General features: G+C 43.0%; 1 protein-coding gene across 1 annotated transcript in view; it reads left to right on the forward strand.

Moving 5' to 3' along the window:
• Positions 1-18,906, forward strand: part of SLC17A6 (solute carrier family 17 member 6) — a 47,464-nt gene that overhangs the window by 1,608 nt on the left and 26,950 nt on the right. The window contains exons 2-3 of the mRNA XM_007105886.2: positions 1,260-1,512; positions 3,103-3,221. Coding sequence (XP_007105948.1) covers positions 1,260-1,512; positions 3,103-3,221 — 372 coding nt within the window. The remainder of the gene's footprint in view (positions 1-1,259; positions 1,513-3,102; positions 3,222-18,906) is intronic.

The following is an 18,906-nucleotide window of genomic DNA, read 5'->3' on the forward strand; positions in this document are numbered from 1 at the left end:
AGATATATGGTGGATTGGAAAACATCTGCAAATCGTAACAGAGAGGTTCTTTGTTTAAATATCCATCTCAAGGGTCCACGGTGTGTTACCCTTCACATTCCTCTTCTTTTTAACAGAAATTTCGCTGATATATTGTGGACCACAACAACAGTATCAGCTTTTAGTAAAACCATTCTATCACTCTGCTTTCCCCTTTCCCCTCCCCACAAGGACGAAAGCCTAAAAGCAACTGAATCAGTGGGGTGAAATCTTAGGAAATACTATGCAAGTTAAAAAGCACAAAACGAAACATAAATGTGAGATCTTCTACCGTGGTGTGGAACATCTTACCGGAGTTGATTTGGGGGCGCGTTGGTATAATCTGGGAGTCTCATTCTACGTCTTTGGAAATGGGTCCATGACATTTTTCGGTGTTTGTAACTGAGATAGTAGTGACACAAGATTGTGAATAATTAATTATTCATGTTCTGGCAGTAGGAATCTTAGGTGTCGGCCATATGTTGCGGAGGCCTTTGTTTCAAACTCAAGTAACAAGGGATAAAAGAGTAAGCTGTGTAACAGGAGAGTAAATGTTGAACGGGCATCCTAGGGGCCGGAGGAAGGGGAAGGAGAGTGCGTGACACTGAAAGAGTGTTCACAGACCTTCTCCGCTTGGGCACCGGACGGGACAGTCCTTGGTGCCAGGGGGCTCCCGGGCTTAGCTGGCGGGGAGGGGGGCGGATCCCGGTGTCCTCAACCCGGAAAGCTTCAACTTGGCTGGGAAGGACGGGGTAGCGTGGGTGCAGGACTGTGCCTGGGCCCGCCCACCACGGAGCAGCCCTCGGGAGGCTGGGTGGCTGGATGAAAGCGGCTGTCGCCTGGGCAGAGCACTGCGCGCGGGGAGTGTCTACACAGGCGCTGAGAAGGCGCCTTTCGGGTCACCCTTACAAACTGCAGACCCCTCGAGAAAGTTAGGCTCAGGCGGTGTATGTGAATCAAGGCCTTGTGGGGTGGATCCCGGGGGAATGGGCACTGGTTGCCATAGGACAGAAGATATTAAAGTTGAAGAGGTGTCGCCGCGGGGAGGGAGACGGGAAGAAGGCTGGAGGGCCCGGGAGGTCCTGAAGCCTGGTGGCGCCCCAGCACCCTAACCCCTGAGGGAGGGGAAGCAGTTCAGGGCCCATCCCCCGAGTCCCGACCGGTCCTGGGAACTGGCAATGGGCCGGCGTCGGGGGTGCCTAACCCGCGGCGTCCTTGCCTCCCCACGGTGTGCCGCGCAGGGTGCTGGAGAAGAAGCAGGAGACCGGAGAGACCATCGAGCTGACGGAGGATGGGAAGCCCCTGGAGGTGCCTGAGAAGAGGGCGCCGCTGTGCGACTGCAGGTGCTTCGGTCTGCCACGTCGCTATATCATCGCCATCATGAGCGGCCTGGGCTTCTGCATCTCCTTCGGCATCCGCTGCAACCTGGGCGTGGCCATCGTGGACATGGTCAACAACAGCACCATCCACCGCGGGGGCAAGGTCATCAAGGAGGTGGGCAACAGCTGGCCGAGTGGTTTCGCAAAGCCACTTCACCTGTTTGTGCCCCACTATCCCCACTGAATGAGGAAGGTTTGTCCGGCCCCTCGAGCCCTGCCCTTCTAGATTGGGACGCGACAGTATAATCAAGCCCTTTTCACGCTGGAGCAAGTCGCTTCTGTTCTCTGGGCCTTCCTTTTCTCCCCTGCAAAGTGTAAAATAAAGCATCTGGCTCATTAGGTTTTTGAGGAGAGTGACTTTATGCAAGGAATTGGTCCTTAATACTGTCCGCTAAATCTAAATCGAACTATTTTCTTTTACTCGGAAGAATAGAGCAGCAGATTAGTTATAATTTCCCCCGGCTTCCAATGCTCGCCAACATTCTCCATAACCCAAATGAAAGGAAATCGAAAAACAAATCAAACAACGGTGCACATGTATGGGCAGTTTTAACCGAGGGGTCTTTAGGAGCGTCCCACCTGACTGTCGGAGAGGAGCCGATGCAGCGCAGGACAGTCTCGGGGTCATGGGGAAGCCAGTCCCGTAATCTTAGGATGTGCGTTGGGTGACGCTTAGGGAGAGGAGGGTCAACGTCAAGGTCACAGAAACCCGTGGGTCCTGACTTCCTGTTTAGAGATCTGAGCTAACGTAAGCCAAGCAGAGCAAGGGTTGGGGGTTGGGATGGGAAATTGGGGACGGGCTGTGGATGGGAAGCTGTGAGCACTGATGGGCCCTGGGTATTCCGGGAAACACTGCAAAGTGCGTTTGGTTTCAAAATTTTATTCAAAGGGGGGAAAAATAAGGGTCCCCATTTCCCCGGGCCGGATAAGGGCTCTTTCATCTTTCCTGCGCAGAGAGTTCTCCCCAGTTTACTGTAAGGTTCACCTTGTGTAGCGGACCAGGCTGGTGAGGGCGGAGTTAGGCCCCGACCTTCAGACACACCCTCTCCCGCTCTTCTGACCACCTCTGAGCAACCCCTTCCTCTCCACTGAGTCCCCCAGTTTCCCCGGGCTTTTCCAAATCTTTCTGGCCTATGCCCACCCCCATTGTGCTGGGACCATCCTTCCTACTAGGTCTTCCGACTTCAGCACCTTCCATCCCAAGCTCCCGAACCTCCCTTCCCCAGAATTTCTCCAGCTGGGTTCCATTCTCCAAGCGATTCCACTACTGCGTGGTCGGTGTCGGCTAAGTGGACCCGCGTCAGGTGTCTCTTTCCCCAGCCAACGAACAGAATCCCTTCGTGGGGAGTCCTCATTTCCCAAACTCAAGCCCTGATGACTCCTCGCTCACAGAGAGGATCCGAGCTTCCTGGCAGTTGTTGGGGAGCAAAGCCAGGGCGCCCAACTTCGCTACTGATCACAATCCATTTCAAACGAGCACGGTTTTTCAGTTAAAAGAGGCATTTCTTCTCCGTAAGAAGATACAGATTCAATTTTGTTAGGAAACGAAAATTAAGCCACCCCCTTGCTCAGAATGCTGGGAGTACCCCGGGCGGTGAGGGCTGTTCGACCGAGAATTACGGAACATGAATTTTCAGCCCAAGCACTGACTCTACTCTCTCCCTCCACCTGTTTTTTGTTTTGTTTTGTTTTCCTACTCCCATAGAAAGCCAAATTCAACTGGGACCCGGAAACCGTGGGGATGATCCACGGTTCTTTCTTTTGGGGCTACATCATCACCCAGATTCCGGGCGGCTACATCGCTTCTCGGCTGGCCGCCAACAGGTAACACAGCGGACCCGGCGGGGGCTCGGGGAGGTGGGACTTACACCCTCCGAGGGGCAGCGGGGGCCGCGGGCAGGGGCGACGGCCCCGCGGGGTTGGGGAACTCCTGGGCGAGGTCTCCTAGTACCCTGGAACCCACTCGCGGGGCTGGAACACTGTGCCTCCTTCCAGAATAAGGCGCCCCAAAGGATTTGGGTTTTCCAGGGCGGGCGCACTTTGTCGCCGCCGCCTCCCTGCCCTGGCGTAACCTGCTTCTCCAGAAATGGTCGACGTGCCTCTGTGCCCGGTAGGAGCTGAGGCCAGGCGGGGAGCGGGGGAGTGCACAGGCGCCGCCGAGTGCACAAAGGGATGGGGGGCGTCACTGCGCTCTGGTGTGCACGTCCTTCGGGTGCCCCTGCGCCGTGTGAGGCTGACCTCCCCGTAGGGCGCAAAAAAAAAGCCCGCCCAGATGGTGCTCTGGGTCTGCAGGATTTGTTTCTATGGAGCCAGGCGGGATTTCAGGCGCCCCGGGTGCGACTCCACCTGTTAATGAGCTCTGCGGAGTAGGGGCGGGGGTGGGGAAGGCGCTCAGCTGCTTGCAGAGGCCTCCAGCCTGGCCACGGTGGTGGCTGCAGCCGAGGTCCTAGCGCCAGCCCTCGGCAGTGCCCCCAGCGCCGCAGAGGCACCCCGAAATATGAGGCGAAAGGACTGATGTGATGGGGGTGTCAAGGAGCACAGCCTGGCACGCCGACTGTGAGAGACAGCTTCATTTGCTTCATTGTGTGTATTTTGATAAAACTAAATGCTTCTTGAATCTAAGTGTTAAGCTGAGAAAGAACAGTTGCCCTCCGCCCATTCAGATATTGCTACACAGAGACCCCAGATAAAGACTTTGGGCCTTCTTTCAGACCCAGTACCTATGACTTCACCCCTCTCCCTCCCCGCAAAAGGTCAAGTTTTCCTGGGAAGTAATCTAGAACTGGGCACCTCTCTAGTCTTGATCTCCTCTCTGCTTTCCTAAACTGGTCTCTCCCTATCCCTCAGTGAAATCTCCAAGGCCCCTTCCCTGGCTTTTGTCACCTACAATCCATTCACCAGAGGTGTTTCCCTGCGCAAGATTTCTCAGTCATCTCCAAGGCCTAGGGAGAGATTCTTGGAAATTTATTTTAGGCTTAATGCCCCTAGGGTGAGGATTTTTGGACTGGCCTTCAAAATGTCGAGAGGAGAGTGCAATAGATTAGGAATAGTGCCTTTTGAATATCATCTTTACCTTGACATGATGATGGTTAATACTCAGACCCAACAGGAGAAAAAATATTGTTTTAAAAAACGTTATCAGTTTAAACTGAAAATTATTAACTGTGTAGAGAACCCAATTTCATGGATGGGATAAATTTTAAAAATTGATATACGGCAGAAAAATGTAAAGGAATAGTCCCTTAAATATTACTGGTAATAAACATGTTAGAGTTTTGACTTTTATATCCAAAATGCAGTGTCTTGAATCTTTTCTTTTTCTAAAAATATTTTCTAAAGCAAAACAAACTTCCCAGAAAGATACTCCAAACATACATATGTAAAATATTTTCACTTCAGTGGGAAAACATCCAACAAGTCACCAAAAAAGAAAAAAGGAAACTCAATAAAATGTGAAATAAAAATACAATGGCTGTGCCTTTAAGGTTTTTTTCAGAGTCAAAACCTTCAGCTTGCCAAATGTTAAAATGCTAACATTTTCCTGCCAGGAAAAAACACCAGGGATGCTCCAGGTTCCCTCTTTCTAACACTGGGAGGGCAGTAAACAGGTTTTCTTAGTTAAAAAAAAAAAAAAAAAAAAAAATTCAAGCTCATTGCTAGCATTTGTGTCATGTTTAGTAAAGAAAAGACTGATGTTGACTCAGGTTCTAATTTGTTTGGTAGATTTTCCTCAAGGGAAAAATTTTCTGAATTTTAGAATTATTTGAATCCAAAATCACCTTACCTTTAAGTGGATATTTAGGGGAGAAAAACAATATTTTCATACACAATGCTTTGTATTCTCCAAAGCTGAGAAAATAAAGTCAACATTTATTGTAAAATCTTGTGAACAGATAGAAGAGTATAGATTCACTTCCTTATCACATTTTAAGATTTTTACATACTTGCTTTATTTTGAAAATAATATTACAAAGCATACAGTGAGAAATATACAGCCTCCTGTGAAAACAGGTTTAAAATGTATAACATTCCCTTTTCTGATTATAAAAGTATTACATATCAAATAAAAATATATTAAAAAGAAAGGATAAAAAAAATCATAAATAATCACCCAGAGACACCTTTATTGACAAGTGGGTCAATGTCCAATTAGTCCTATACATGCTACATAGAATTTTATCTTGGAAGACTTTTTTAACACAAAATTTTAAAGATTTTTAGAATTTGCTTGAAAGATGTATATTTCCTTTTTCCAAAACAGTAAAAACAACACAGCAAGACCAGTTTTCCACCTACAGGCATTGTATACCCATTCTCCCTTCCCTATAGATCATTTAACAATAGAACAAGATTTCCCTTGGGTGGGATACTGGGGACAGAGTCCTTTCCCTCTAGGTGTAAAAGAAGCTCATTTTGGAAAGTGTTTGCCATCAGCATTGTGGGTGGAACTAGAGTAGAGGAACTGAAGTGTGTGGAGACAGTTCCTCTAGAGAGAAGGGCTTCTGATTACACCTCCTGGCAGATTTCTCAATGAAAAACAAATGGCGATCATTTGGCTTCTCCATTTCATGGATTAAGCAAAAGCAGCCCTACTCTTGGTCAGAATACAGATTCCTGGTCCTTTTTCTTGTCCTAAGTATTCTTGCTTTCCTGCTCAATGAGAAGAGAAGGTGGGGGAGTAGTGGCGAAAGGAAACTGGGTGTCAGGGAGACCTCTTGCATCATTTTTTTCTTTTGCTTTTCCTTAAAGGGCTATTGCACATCCTGGGCCAGAGAATTTAGTCAAATCCATGGAGGGCTTTAGAGTGGGGAATAAAAGGAAGATTCCTCACAAAATCTGTAATATTTAAGATGAGAACATATTTAATACAGTGATAAGAAGGTATTGGAGGCAAACTAATTTTGTCTTTAAACAATAAAGAGCATAGGGCTTACAGTAACTCAAAAATTTACGAATGTGAAATTGCTAAAAAACTATATCTTGCATTTAGAGAGTGATGAGGAACCTGGGCAAGTATTTAGTGGGAGAAACAACAAAAGTTTTACCAAGGCATAACCAAAGAAGTTCAGATTTACTAAAGGAAGTTTGGTCAACACTATATTTTTAATGGATGATATTGTATTCACAAAGACTATTCTTGCCTCTGTCTAGGTGGCAATATTATTTAAGCCCTATTTTAAAAATTTCCCTGTTCTGCTCCTGTCCTCCTGATTTCCCAACTCTGCTTTAATTTTTTATGTAGCACTATTGCCAGCTATCATACCACTGTTTTTCTTTCTGATCTATAACTAAGAAATAACTGTCTTCCTACAATAAAATGTAAGCTCCATGAGTGCAAGCAGTTTTGTCCTTGTTATTTACACTGCTCTATCCCTAGCACCTCAAAGAGACCCTGACCCATGATAGATACTTGTGGAATAAATGAAATAAACATCACAACAAAGTGTTTTGCACCTTTTAAAAAAGGCAATATTACATAGTGGTTAAGATACAGGATCTAAAGCCAAATGGCATGGGTTCAGACGCCTGAATGTATTACTTAATAACTGAATGACATAAAACATTATTTAACATCTCTGAGCCTCACTTTGCATTTCTGTAAAAGGGAGTTAATCAAACTATCTACCTGATATGAGTATCATGACAGCTAAAGAAGAGAATATGTGTAAAGTTCTTAGATATGCCTGGCACTCAATAATTGTTGGCTGTTATCATTTATTTTCAATCACATCTTAATTCAGAAAAAATTGAAAGAAAAAACCTCTTATGATCACTCAATATCACTTGTGTTTAAATTTGCTGTATTAGTAATGCAAAAAGATTATTTCTATTGTGATAAAAATATCTCTTTTCACATGTCAGATTTCTGCCTTTAAAATTATTTTCCCATACACACTATTCACAATTAAAATTATTGTTCACTGAAAATGTCATAAGTCTCATTTAAAGGCTTGTAAAGGGGCTGTCTTAAAAAATTACTTATAGCCAAGAGTGTAGAGAGTGCTAGTATTTCAGTGCATGCAATCTTTGAATTCTGGCCAGGCATTATAAATGTGCTTAGAGAAATCCATTTAAGTTTGAGGTTAGGCTTCTCTGATGAAAATTAAAGATTATTTCCCCCACCCCTATGCTTTATTCAAAGAGGGTTCAGTTCCAAGTGCAACATTTTACCTTTTCAGGTATTTCTTGAGTTTCTAACGTGACTTTTGTTAAAGAGAAAACAGTTCTTTATTCAGATAGGAGATTGAGGATCACATGTATCTGTAGCATATAGTGAACTCCCTATAACAGAAAGAACCCATATTAGAACTGGACAGGGCTCATCTAATCCAATCCTCTCACTTTATCCATCAGGAAAGGAAATAGAGAATCAGGGAGGCAGTGACTTGCTCAAAGTCACAAAGAGATTGTGACTAAAAGTCAGGTGTCCAGTAATACATGACCACAGGCTCTCTCTACTTTGCAATTTATCATCCCTGCCTCATATTATGTGCTTTATCGCAAAGTTCACTTTCAGTAGCAAGCTGAGCCCCCTGCTTTCTGACTGAGTGCCTGCAATCTATCATGTCCTAAATCCAGGACAGAAATCCACGAATTAGAGAGAGAAGGCTTTAGCAGGCCCAAGGGATTCTTAGATTTTTTGTGGCAGGAGAAACATACTGTATTTTTGTGTGTGTACTGGCTCCCAAATGATTTGGCCATAACATGAGTGATTCTGTTGTTTTCCCTGCAAAAGGCAAAATCCAAACTTGATAATGACTTAGACAAATAGTGTGATTTTTCTGGAGGAAAAAACATGGTATTTGGAACTTTTTCTCCTGATGCAGCCCTTTGGGAGTTTGAGCTTCTAGAAGATTGCAGAGGTTTGAGCGTGACTGGGAGAGTTTAAAGCTTTTGTCTACAAGAAGGAAGAGATTCTTCCTTGCAATTTTGATTGATACAGCTCAATTTGTACTACTGATATAAGAAAGAAAAGATTTATACTTAAAAATGAACAAATTTTAATACATGGATTATAGAACTGTTTACTAATGTGCATTTGCATTTATCTAAGTGGAATTTGATATACTTTAGGTAAATATCTGGCTTGCCTGATTATGAAAATGTGAGAATGATCTTTAGGAAGATGAACAAAGATATTTTAAACACATCTTCATATTTTAAGTCCAGAAAGAAATAATTTTACTGGTGTTATTCTGTCATTTTTCTTTCACAGAAATAAAATAATGATGTGCTTTATGTATTGTAATAAGCATTGGAAATACACCAAACACTCTCTTCTTCTCCCTATCATCTTTTTTCCTCTACACTTACTTATCCATTGTAACATGGATTGCAAGCAGGGGTTTCTTAACACTTCCAGTGAGAAATATTTGCAAATTCCTTTTGGTGAGAAAATAATTCAGACTATGAGCATAAAGCCTGCTGCAGGAGACCAGCATTCTGCTATGATGGAATTGGTTTATAGTCCTCCAGTCTTTTGGGGCCAGAGGTGACTATCTCTATTTCACTCATCTAGCTGCCTATCAAACATCTAGCCATCTTCCCATTGTGGGCTCTATAGGTTAGGTATCTGGGGCAATGCAGAAGAGGCCTTCTTTTCTTCTGACAAAAGAAAATACCCTTTCCAGGAGATGAATAGATGTATCTGGGAGGAGGGGTCCCTAAGGGCTTGCACGTGGTTTGCTGACACACGCTTCTCTCTCCTTCCATTCTCCTCTCCTCCCACCCTTACTAGGTCTGGCTTCCCCTGCGGCTGCCACAGCCTACTACTGCAGTGCAGAAGCAGCCTCTGGGGGGAGGGACGTGATTTTGAGGGAGGAGAGAGTCAGGTGGGCAGCTGGTAGAATGATTCTCCCGCTGCCATATGCCACTGTTGGGGCTGTCTAATTTCTCTGTCATGAGTGATGAAGTCATTTTTACAACATAATGAGGTACCAAGGGACCCAGAGGGCTGGCTTGTGCTTGTGTATTCCTTTTTTAATTTGGGAATGGGGGCATCAGATGTGACAAAGGGAGGCACCGGAGTCCTGATTTGATTAGATTAAATCCATTAAACAGCCTGAATCAGTCTATTCCTGCAGACCCTCTAGAAGAGGATTAGTGCCACACCTGGGGTGAGGAACACTAAATCCCTGTTAAGTGATAAGCCCCTACCCAAATGGAAACTGATTGATTGATTCCGGGAAAATAGATATCATCTGTAGAAATGACAAGTCACCAGTGTTCCTGTCACATCTTCCGGGCAAATCCTTGCCGGGTGGGCTTGATATGTGAGGTTGTTTGTGGCTATGGGTCATAGAAAAAGAAGATGACTGGGAATTTCACAGCTAACTCACTCTGGGTCACAATGAATGTTAATCATCAGGCAGGGCGTGATGCTGGTTCTCAGCAACTGCATTTGCTTTTCCAAACATTTCTATATCAGGGATACTATATGCCTCTCAATTCTGGCAATCTGTTTGGTAATATAGAACCTCCTCTCCCTCTCTCTATCGTCTCTCTCCCTCTCTCTATCTTCTCTCTCTCTCTCTCTCTCTCTCTCTCTCTCACACACACACTTCTTTTCCCTTTTTTGTCTTACAGTGTGAAATGATGATATTATCTTACATATAATCACTTTAAGAACACTGGAGTGTGTGTGTGTGTGTGTGTGTGTGTGTGTGTGTATAACAAGCAGAAGAGAAACAAGTAAAATGAGATTTTAACTTGAAAATAAGCAAATTGAATTCATCTTAGTATGTCATTTGCTGCAAAAGAAATCATGAGGAAAACAACAATTTTAAGTAGCTTTCAAGTGGACGGGCTGTGGATGGGAAGCTGTGAGCACTGATGGGCCCTGGGTATTCCGGGAAACACTGCAAAGTGCGTTTGGTTTCAAAATTTTATTCAAAGGGGGGAAAAATAAGGGTCCCCATTTCCCCGGGCCGGATAAGGGCTCTTTCATCTTTCCTGCGCAGAGAGTTCTCCCCAGTTTACTGTAAGGTTCACCTTGTGTAGCGGACCAGGCTGGTGAGGGCGGAGTTAGGCCCCGACCTTCAGACACACCCTCTCCCGCTCTTCTGACCACCTCTGAGCAACCCCTTCCTCTCCACTGAGTCCCCCAGTTTCCCCGGGCTTTTCCAAATCTTTCTGGCCTATGCCCACCCCCATTGTGCTGGGACCATCCTTCCTACTAGGTCTTCCGACTTCAGCACCTTCCATCCCAAGCTCCCGAACCTCCCTTCCCCAGAATTTCTCCAGCTGGGTTCCATTCTCCAAGCGATTCCACTACTGCGTGGTCGGTGTCGGCTAAGTGGACCCGCGTCAGGTGTCTCTTTCCCCAGCCAACGAACAGAATCCCTTCGTGGGGAGTCCTCATTTCCCAAACTCAAGCCCTGATGACTCCTCGCTCACAGAGAGGATCCGAGCTTCCTGGCAGTTGTTGGGGAGCAAAGCCAGGGCGCCCAACTTCGCTACTGATCACAATCCATTTCAAACGAGCACGGTTTTTCAGTTAAAAGAGGCATTTCTTCTCCGTAAGAAGATACAGATTCAATTTTGTTAGGAAACGAAAATTAAGCCACCCCCTTGCTCAGAATGCTGGGAGTACCCCGGGCGGTGAGGGCTGTTCGACCGAGAATTACGGAACATGAATTTTCAGCCCAAGCACTGACTCTACTCTCTCCCTCCACCTGTTTTTTGTTTTGTTTTGTTTTCCTACTCCCATAGAAAGCCAAATTCAACTGGGACCCGGAAACCGTGGGGATGATCCACGGTTCTTTCTTTTGGGGCTACATCATCACCCAGATTCCGGGCGGCTACATCGCTTCTCGGCTGGCCGCCAACAGGTAACACAGCGGACCCGGCGGGGGCTCGGGGAGGTGGGACTTACACCCTCCGAGGGGCAGCGGGGGCCGCGGGCAGGGGCGACGGCCCCGCGGGGTTGGGGAACTCCTGGGCGAGGTCTCCTAGTACCCTGGAACCCACTCGCGGGGCTGGAACACTGTGCCTCCTTCCAGAATAAGGCGCCCCAAAGGATTTGGGTTTTCCAGGGCGGGCGCACTTTGTCGCCGCCGCCTCCCTGCCCTGGCGTAACCTGCTTCTCCAGAAATGGTCGACGTGCCTCTGTGCCCGGTAGGAGCTGAGGCCAGGCGGGGAGCGGGGGAGTGCACAGGCGCCGCCGAGTGCACAAAGGGATGGGGGGCGTCACTGCGCTCTGGTGTGCACGTCCTTCGGGTGCCCCTGCGCCGTGTGAGGCTGACCTCCCCGTAGGGCGCAAAAAAAAAGCCCGCCCAGATGGTGCTCTGGGTCTGCAGGATTTGTTTCTATGGAGCCAGGCGGGATTTCAGGCGCCCCGGGTGCGACTCCACCTGTTAATGAGCTCTGCGGAGTAGGGGCGGGGGTGGGGAAGGCGCTCAGCTGCTTGCAGAGGCCTCCAGCCTGGCCACGGTGGTGGCTGCAGCCGAGGTCCTAGCGCCAGCCCTCGGCAGTGCCCCCAGCGCCGCAGAGGCACCCCGAAATATGAGGCGAAAGGACTGATGGGATGGGGGTGTCAAGGAGCACAGCCTGGCACGCCGACTGTGAGAGACAGCTTCATTTGCTTCATTGTGTGTATTTTGATAAAACTAAATGCTTCTTGAATCTAAGTGTTAAGCTGAGAAAGAACAGTTGCCCTCCGCCCATTCAGATATTGCTACACAGAGACCCCAGATAAAGACTTTGGGCCTTCTTTCAGACCCAGTACCTATGACTTCACCCCTCTCCCTCCCCGCAAAAGGTCAAGTTTTCCTGGGAAGTAATCTAGAACTGGGCACCTCTCTAGTCTTGATCTCCTCTCTGCTTTCCTAAACTGGTCTCTCCCTATCCCTCAGTGAAATCTCCAAGGCCCCTTCCCTGGCTTTTGTCACCTACAATCCATTCACCAGAGGTGTTTCCCTGCGCAAGATTTCTCAGTCATCTCCAAGGCCTAGGGAGAGATTCTTGGAAATTTATTTTAGGCTTAATGCCCCTAGGGTGAGGATTTTTGGACTGGCCTTCAAAATGTCGAGAGGAGAGTGCAATAGATTAGGAATAGTGCCTTTTGAATATCATCTTTACCTTGACATGATGATGGTTAATACTCAGACCCAACAGGAGAAAAAATATTGTTTTAAAAAACGTTATCAGTTTAAACTGAAAATTATTAACTGTGTAGAGAACCCAATTTCATGGATGGGATAAATTTTAAAAATTGATATACGGCAGAAAAATGTAAAGGAATAGTCCCTTAAATATTACTGGTAATAAACATGTTAGAGTTTTGACTTTTATATCCAAAATGCAGTGTCTTGAATCTTTTCTTTTTCTAAAAATATTTTCTAAAGCAAAACAAACTTCCCAGAAAGATACTCCAAACATACATATGTAAAATATTTTCACTTCAGTGGGAAAACATCCAACAAGTCACCAAAAAAGAAAAAAGGAAACTCAATAAAATGTGAAATAAAAATACAATGGCTGTGCCTTTAAGGTTTTTTTCAGAGTCAAAACCTTCAGCTTGCCAAATGTTAAAATGCTAACATTTTCCTGCCAGGAAAAAACACCAGGGATGCTCCAGGTTCCCTCTTTCTAACACTGGGAGGGCAGTAAACAGGTTTTCTTAGTTAAAAAAAAAAAAAAAAAAAAAAATTCAAGCTCATTGCTAGCATTTGTGTCATGTTTAGTAAAGAAAAGACTGATGTTGACTCAGGTTCTAATTTGTTTGGTAGATTTTCCTCAAGGGAAAAATTTTCTGAATTTTAGAATTATTTGAATCCAAAATCACCTTACCTTTAAGTGGATATTTAGGGGAGAAAAACAATATTTTCATACACAATGCTTTGTATTCTCCAAAGCTGAGAAAATAAAGTCAACATTTATTGTAAAATCTTGTGAACAGATAGAAGAGTATAGATTCACTTCCTTATCACATTTTAAGATTTTTACATACTTGCTTTATTTTGAAAATAATATTACAAAGCATACAGTGAGAAATATACAGCCTCCTGTGAAAACAGGTTTAAAATGTATAACATTCCCTTTTCTGATTATAAAAGTATTACATATCAAATAAAAATATATTAAAAAGAAAGGATAAAAAAAATCATAAATAATCACCCAGAGACACCTTTATTGACAAGTGGGTCAATGTCCAATTAGTCCTATACATGCTACATAGAATTTTATCTTGGAAGACTTTTTTAACACAAAATTTTAAAGATTTTTAGAATTTGCTTGAAAGATGTATATTTCCTTTTTCCAAAACAGTAAAAACAACACAGCAAGACCAGTTTTCCACCTACAGGCATTGTATACCCATTCTCCCTTCCCTATAGATCATTTAACAATAGAACAAGATTTCCCTTGGGTGGGATACTGGGGACAGAGTCCTTTCCCTCTAGGTGTAAAAGAAGCTCATTTTGGAAAGTGTTTGCCATCAGCATTGTGGGTGGAACTAGAGTAGAGGAACTGAAGTGTGTGGAGACAGTTCCTCTAGAGAGAAGGGCTTCTGATTACACCTCCTGGCAGATTTCTCAATGAAAAACAAATGGCGATCATTTGGCTTCTCCATTTCATGGATTAAGCAAAAGCAGCCCTACTCTTGGTCAGAATACAGATTCCTGGTCCTTTTTCTTGTCCTAAGTATTCTTGCTTTCCTGCTCAATGAGAAGAGAAGGTGGGGGAGTAGTGGCGAAAGGAAACTGGGTGTCAGGGAGACCTCTTGCATCATTTTTTTCTTTTGCTTTTCCTTAAAGGGCTATTGCACATCCTGGGCCAGAGAATTTAGTCAAATCCATGGAGGGCTTTAGAGTGGGGAATAAAAGGAAGATTCCTCACAAAATCTGTAATATTTAAGATGAGAACATATTTAATACAGTGATAAGAAGGTATTGGAGGCAAACTAATTTTGTCTTTAAACAATAAAGAGCATAGGGCTTACAGTAACTCAAAAATTTACGAATGTGAAATTGCTAAAAAACTATATCTTGCATTTAGAGAGTGATGAGGAACCTGGGCAAGTATTTAGTGGGAGAAACAACAAAAGTTTTACCAAGGCATAACCAAAGAAGTTCAGATTTACTAAAGGAAGTTTGGTCAACACTATATTTTTAATGGATGATATTGTATTCACAAAGACTATTCTTGCCTCTGTCTAGGTGGCAATATTATTTAAGCCCTATTTTAAAAATTTCCCTGTTCTGCTCCTGTCCTCCTGATTTCCCAACTCTGCTTTAATTTTTTATGTAGCACTATTGCCAGCTATCATACCACTGTTTTTCTTTCTGATCTATAACTAAGAAATAACTGTCTTCCTACAATAAAATGTAAGCTCCATGAGTGCAAGCAGTTTTGTCCTTGTTATTTACACTGCTCTATCCCTAGCACCTCAAAGAGACCCTGACCCATGATAGATACTTGTGGAATAAATGAAATAAACATCACAACAAAGTGTTTTGCACCTTTTAAAAAAGGCAATATTACATAGTGGTTAAGATACAGGATCTAAAGCCAAATGGCATGGGTTCAGACGCCTGAATGTATTACTTAATAACTGAATGACATAAAACATTATTTAACATCTCTGAGCCTCACTTTGCATTTCTGTAAAAGGGAGTTAATCAAACTATCTACCTGATATGAGTATCATGACAGCTAAAGAAGAGAATATGTGTAAAGTTCTTAGATATGCCTGGCACTCAATAATTGTTGGCTGTTATCATTTATTTTCAATCACATCTTAATTCAGAAAAAATTGAAAGAAAAAACCTCTTATGATCACTCAATATCACTTGTGTTTAAATTTGCTGTATTAGTAATGCAAAAAGATTATTTCTATTGTGATAAAAATATCTCTTTTCACATGTCAGATTTCTGCCTTTAAAATTATTTTCCCATACACACTATTCACAATTAAAATTATTGTTCACTGAAAATGTCATAAGTCTCATTTAAAGGCTTGTAAAGGGGCTGTCTTAAAAAATTACTTATAGCCAAGAGTGTAGAGAGTGCTAGTATTTCAGTGCATGCAATCTTTGAATTCTGGCCAGGCATTATAAATGTGCTTAGAGAAATCCATTTAAGTTTGAGGTTAGGCTTCTCTGATGAAAATTAAAGATTATTTCCCCCACCCCTATGCTTTATTCAAAGAGGGTTCAGTTCCAAGTGCAACATTTTACCTTTTCAGGTATTTCTTGAGTTTCTAACGTGACTTTTGTTAAAGAGAAAACAGTTCTTTATTCAGATAGGAGATTGAGGATCACATGTATCTGTAGCATATAGTGAACTCCCTATAACAGAAAGAACCCATATTAGAACTGGACAGGGCTCATCTAATCCAATCCTCTCACTTTATCCATCAGGAAAGGAAATAGAGAATCAGGGAGGCAGTGACTTGCTCAAAGTCACAAAGAGATTGTGACTAAAAGTCAGGTGTCCAGTAATACATGACCACAGGCTCTCTCTACTTTGCAATTTATCATCCCTGCCTCATATTATGTGCTTTATCGCAAAGTTCACTTTCAGTAGCAAGCTGAGCCCCCTGCTTTCTGACTGAGTGCCTGCAATCTATCATGTCCTAAATCCAGGACAGAAATCCACGAATTAGAGAGAGAAGGCTTTAGCAGGCCCAAGGGATTCTTAGATTTTTTGTGGCAGGAGAAACATACTGTATTTTTGTGTGTGTACTGGCTCCCAAATGATTTGGCCATAACATGAGTGATTCTGTTGTTTTCCCTGCAAAAGGCAAAATCCAAACTTGATAATGACTTAGACAAATAGTGTGATTTTTCTGGAGGAAAAAACATGGTATTTGGAACTTTTTCTCCTGATGCAGCCCTTTGGGAGTTTGAGCTTCTAGAAGATTGCAGAGGTTTGAGCGTGACTGGGAGAGTTTAAAGCTTTTGTCTACAAGAAGGAAGAGATTCTTCCTTGCAATTTTGATTGATACAGCTCAATTTGTACTACTGATATAAGAAAGAAAAGATTTATACTTAAAAATGAACAAATTTTAATACATGGATTATAGAACTGTTTACTAATGTGCATTTGCATTTATCTAAGTGGAATTTGATATACTTTAGGTAAATATCTGGCTTGCCTGATTATGAAAATGTGAGAATGATCTTTAGGAAGATGAACAAAGATATTTTAAACACATCTTCATATTTTAAGTCCAGAAAGAAATAATTTTACTGGTGTTATTCTGTCATTTTTCTTTCACAGAAATAAAATAATGATGTGCTTTATGTATTGTAATAAGCATTGGAAATACACCAAACACTCTCTTCTTCTCCCTCTCTCTGTCTCTCTGTGTCTCTGTCTCTCTCTCTCTCTCTCTCTCTCTCTCTCTCCTATCATCTTTTTTCCTCTACACTTACTTATCCATTGTAACATGGATTGCAAGCAGGGGTTTCTTAACACTTCCAGTGAGAAATATTTGCAAATTCCTTTTGGTGAGAAAATAATTCAGACTATGAGCATAAAGCCTGCTGCAGGAGACCAGCATTCTGCTATGATGGAATTGGTTTATAGTCCTCCAGTCTTTTGGGGCCAGAGGTGACTATCTCTATTTCACTCATCTAGCTGCCTATCAAACATCTAGCCATCTTCCCATTGTGGGCTCTATAGGTTAGGTATCTGGGGCAATGCAGAAGAGGCCTTCTTTTCTTCTGACAAAAGAAAATACCCTTTCCAGGAGATGAATAGATGTATCTGGGAGGAGGGGTCCCTAAGGGCTTGCACGTGGTTTGCTGACACACGCTTCTCTCTCCTTCCATTCTCCTCTCCTCCCACCCTTACTAGGTCTGGCTTCCCCTGCGGCTGACACAGCCTACTACTGCAGTGCAGAAGCAGCCTCTGGGGGGAGGGACGTGATTTTGAGGGAGGAGAGAGTCAGGTGGGCAGCTGGTAGAATGATTCTCCCGCTGCCATATGCCACTGTTGGGGCTGTCTAATTTCTCTGTCATGAGTGATGAAGTCATTTTTACAACATAATGAGGTACCAAGGGACCCAGAGGGCTGGCTTGTGCTTGTGTATTCCTTTTTTAATTTGGGAATGGGGGCATCAGATGTGACAAAGGGAGGCACCGGAGTCCTGATTTGATTAGATTAAATCCATTAAACAGCCTGAATCAGTCTATTCCTGCAGACCCTCTAGAAGAGGATTAGTGCCACACCTGGGGTGAGGAACACTAAATCCCTGTTAAGTGATAAGCCCCTACCCAAATGGAAACTGATTGATTGATTCCGGGAAAATAGATATCATCTGTAGAAATGACAAGTCACCAGTGTTCCTGTCACATCTTCCGGGCAAATCCTTGCCGGGTGGGCTTGATATGTGAGGTTGTTTGTGGCTATGGGTCATAGAAAAAGAAGATGACTGGGAATTTCACAGCTAACTCACTCTGGGTCACAATGAATGTTAATCATCAGGCAGGGCGTGATGCTGGTTCTCAGCAACTGCATTTGCTTTTCCAAACATTTCTATATCAGGGATACTATATGCCTCTCAATTCTGGCAATCTGTTTGGTAATATAGAACCTCCTCTCCCTCTCTCTATCGTCTCTCTCCCTCTCTCTATCTTCTCTCTCTCTCTCTCTCTCTCTCTCTCACACACACACTTCTTTTCCCTTTTTTGTCTTACAGTGTGAAATGATGATATTATCTTACATATAATCACTTTAAGAACACTGGAGTGTATGTGTGTGTGTGTGTGTGTGTGTGTGTGTGTGTATAACAAGCAGAAGAGAAACAAGTAAAATGAGATTTTAACTTGAAAATAAGCAAATTGAATTCATCTTAGTATGTCATTTGCTGCAAAAGAAATCATGAGGAAAACAATTTTAAGTAGCTTTCAAGTGGTTTATCGTTTTGAAAATCAATAAGCAAATGGCTCTTATTTCATTTCACAGAAATTGTAATGATGTTCTTTGAGACATTTAGAGCACCCATCAGTTTCTAATCCTGTTCTTCAGGCACAGAAAAGTTAAGATTTTTCATATTTAGTTTGCACACTTCTTTGCTTTTCTTTCTCAACCCAGTTACTTACTTATGTTCGCACCAGGAGTGGGTTTTTAAGGTAGCACTTTAGCTGCCAATTATAAGGAGAAGGGCTTTAAACAGAATAAAATATCATTTTAGTTGAGATTCATCTTATTATTTGGAACTTCAAGTTCAGCAATATTTATCTAATTACTAATTAGATAGTTTGACTATTTGTTCAGCAAAAGCAATGTATTAGTTTCATTTACTGCTAAAAAATTAGTGTAATTTGCTAGAATTTTCACTGATGGTTTATTTTTATATATGGTACTGACATAAATATAAATATACTGCCTGATATTACATATACTGATATAAATACTGCCTGATATTATAGATAACCTAGATTTACAAGCCAGAAAATCAAAAATTTATTTAAAAATGGAAAAATATTTATTTGGGGGAATTTATTTCTAAAAAAGTTTTTTAATGTAAAATATAATATTTCTTTATTTTTCTTCACATTAT

This window comes from Physeter macrocephalus, chromosome 16 (genome assembly GCF_002837175.3).
Source record: "Physeter macrocephalus isolate SW-GA chromosome 16, ASM283717v5, whole genome shotgun sequence".
NCBI lineage: Eukaryota > Metazoa > Chordata > Mammalia > Artiodactyla > Physeteridae > Physeter > Physeter macrocephalus.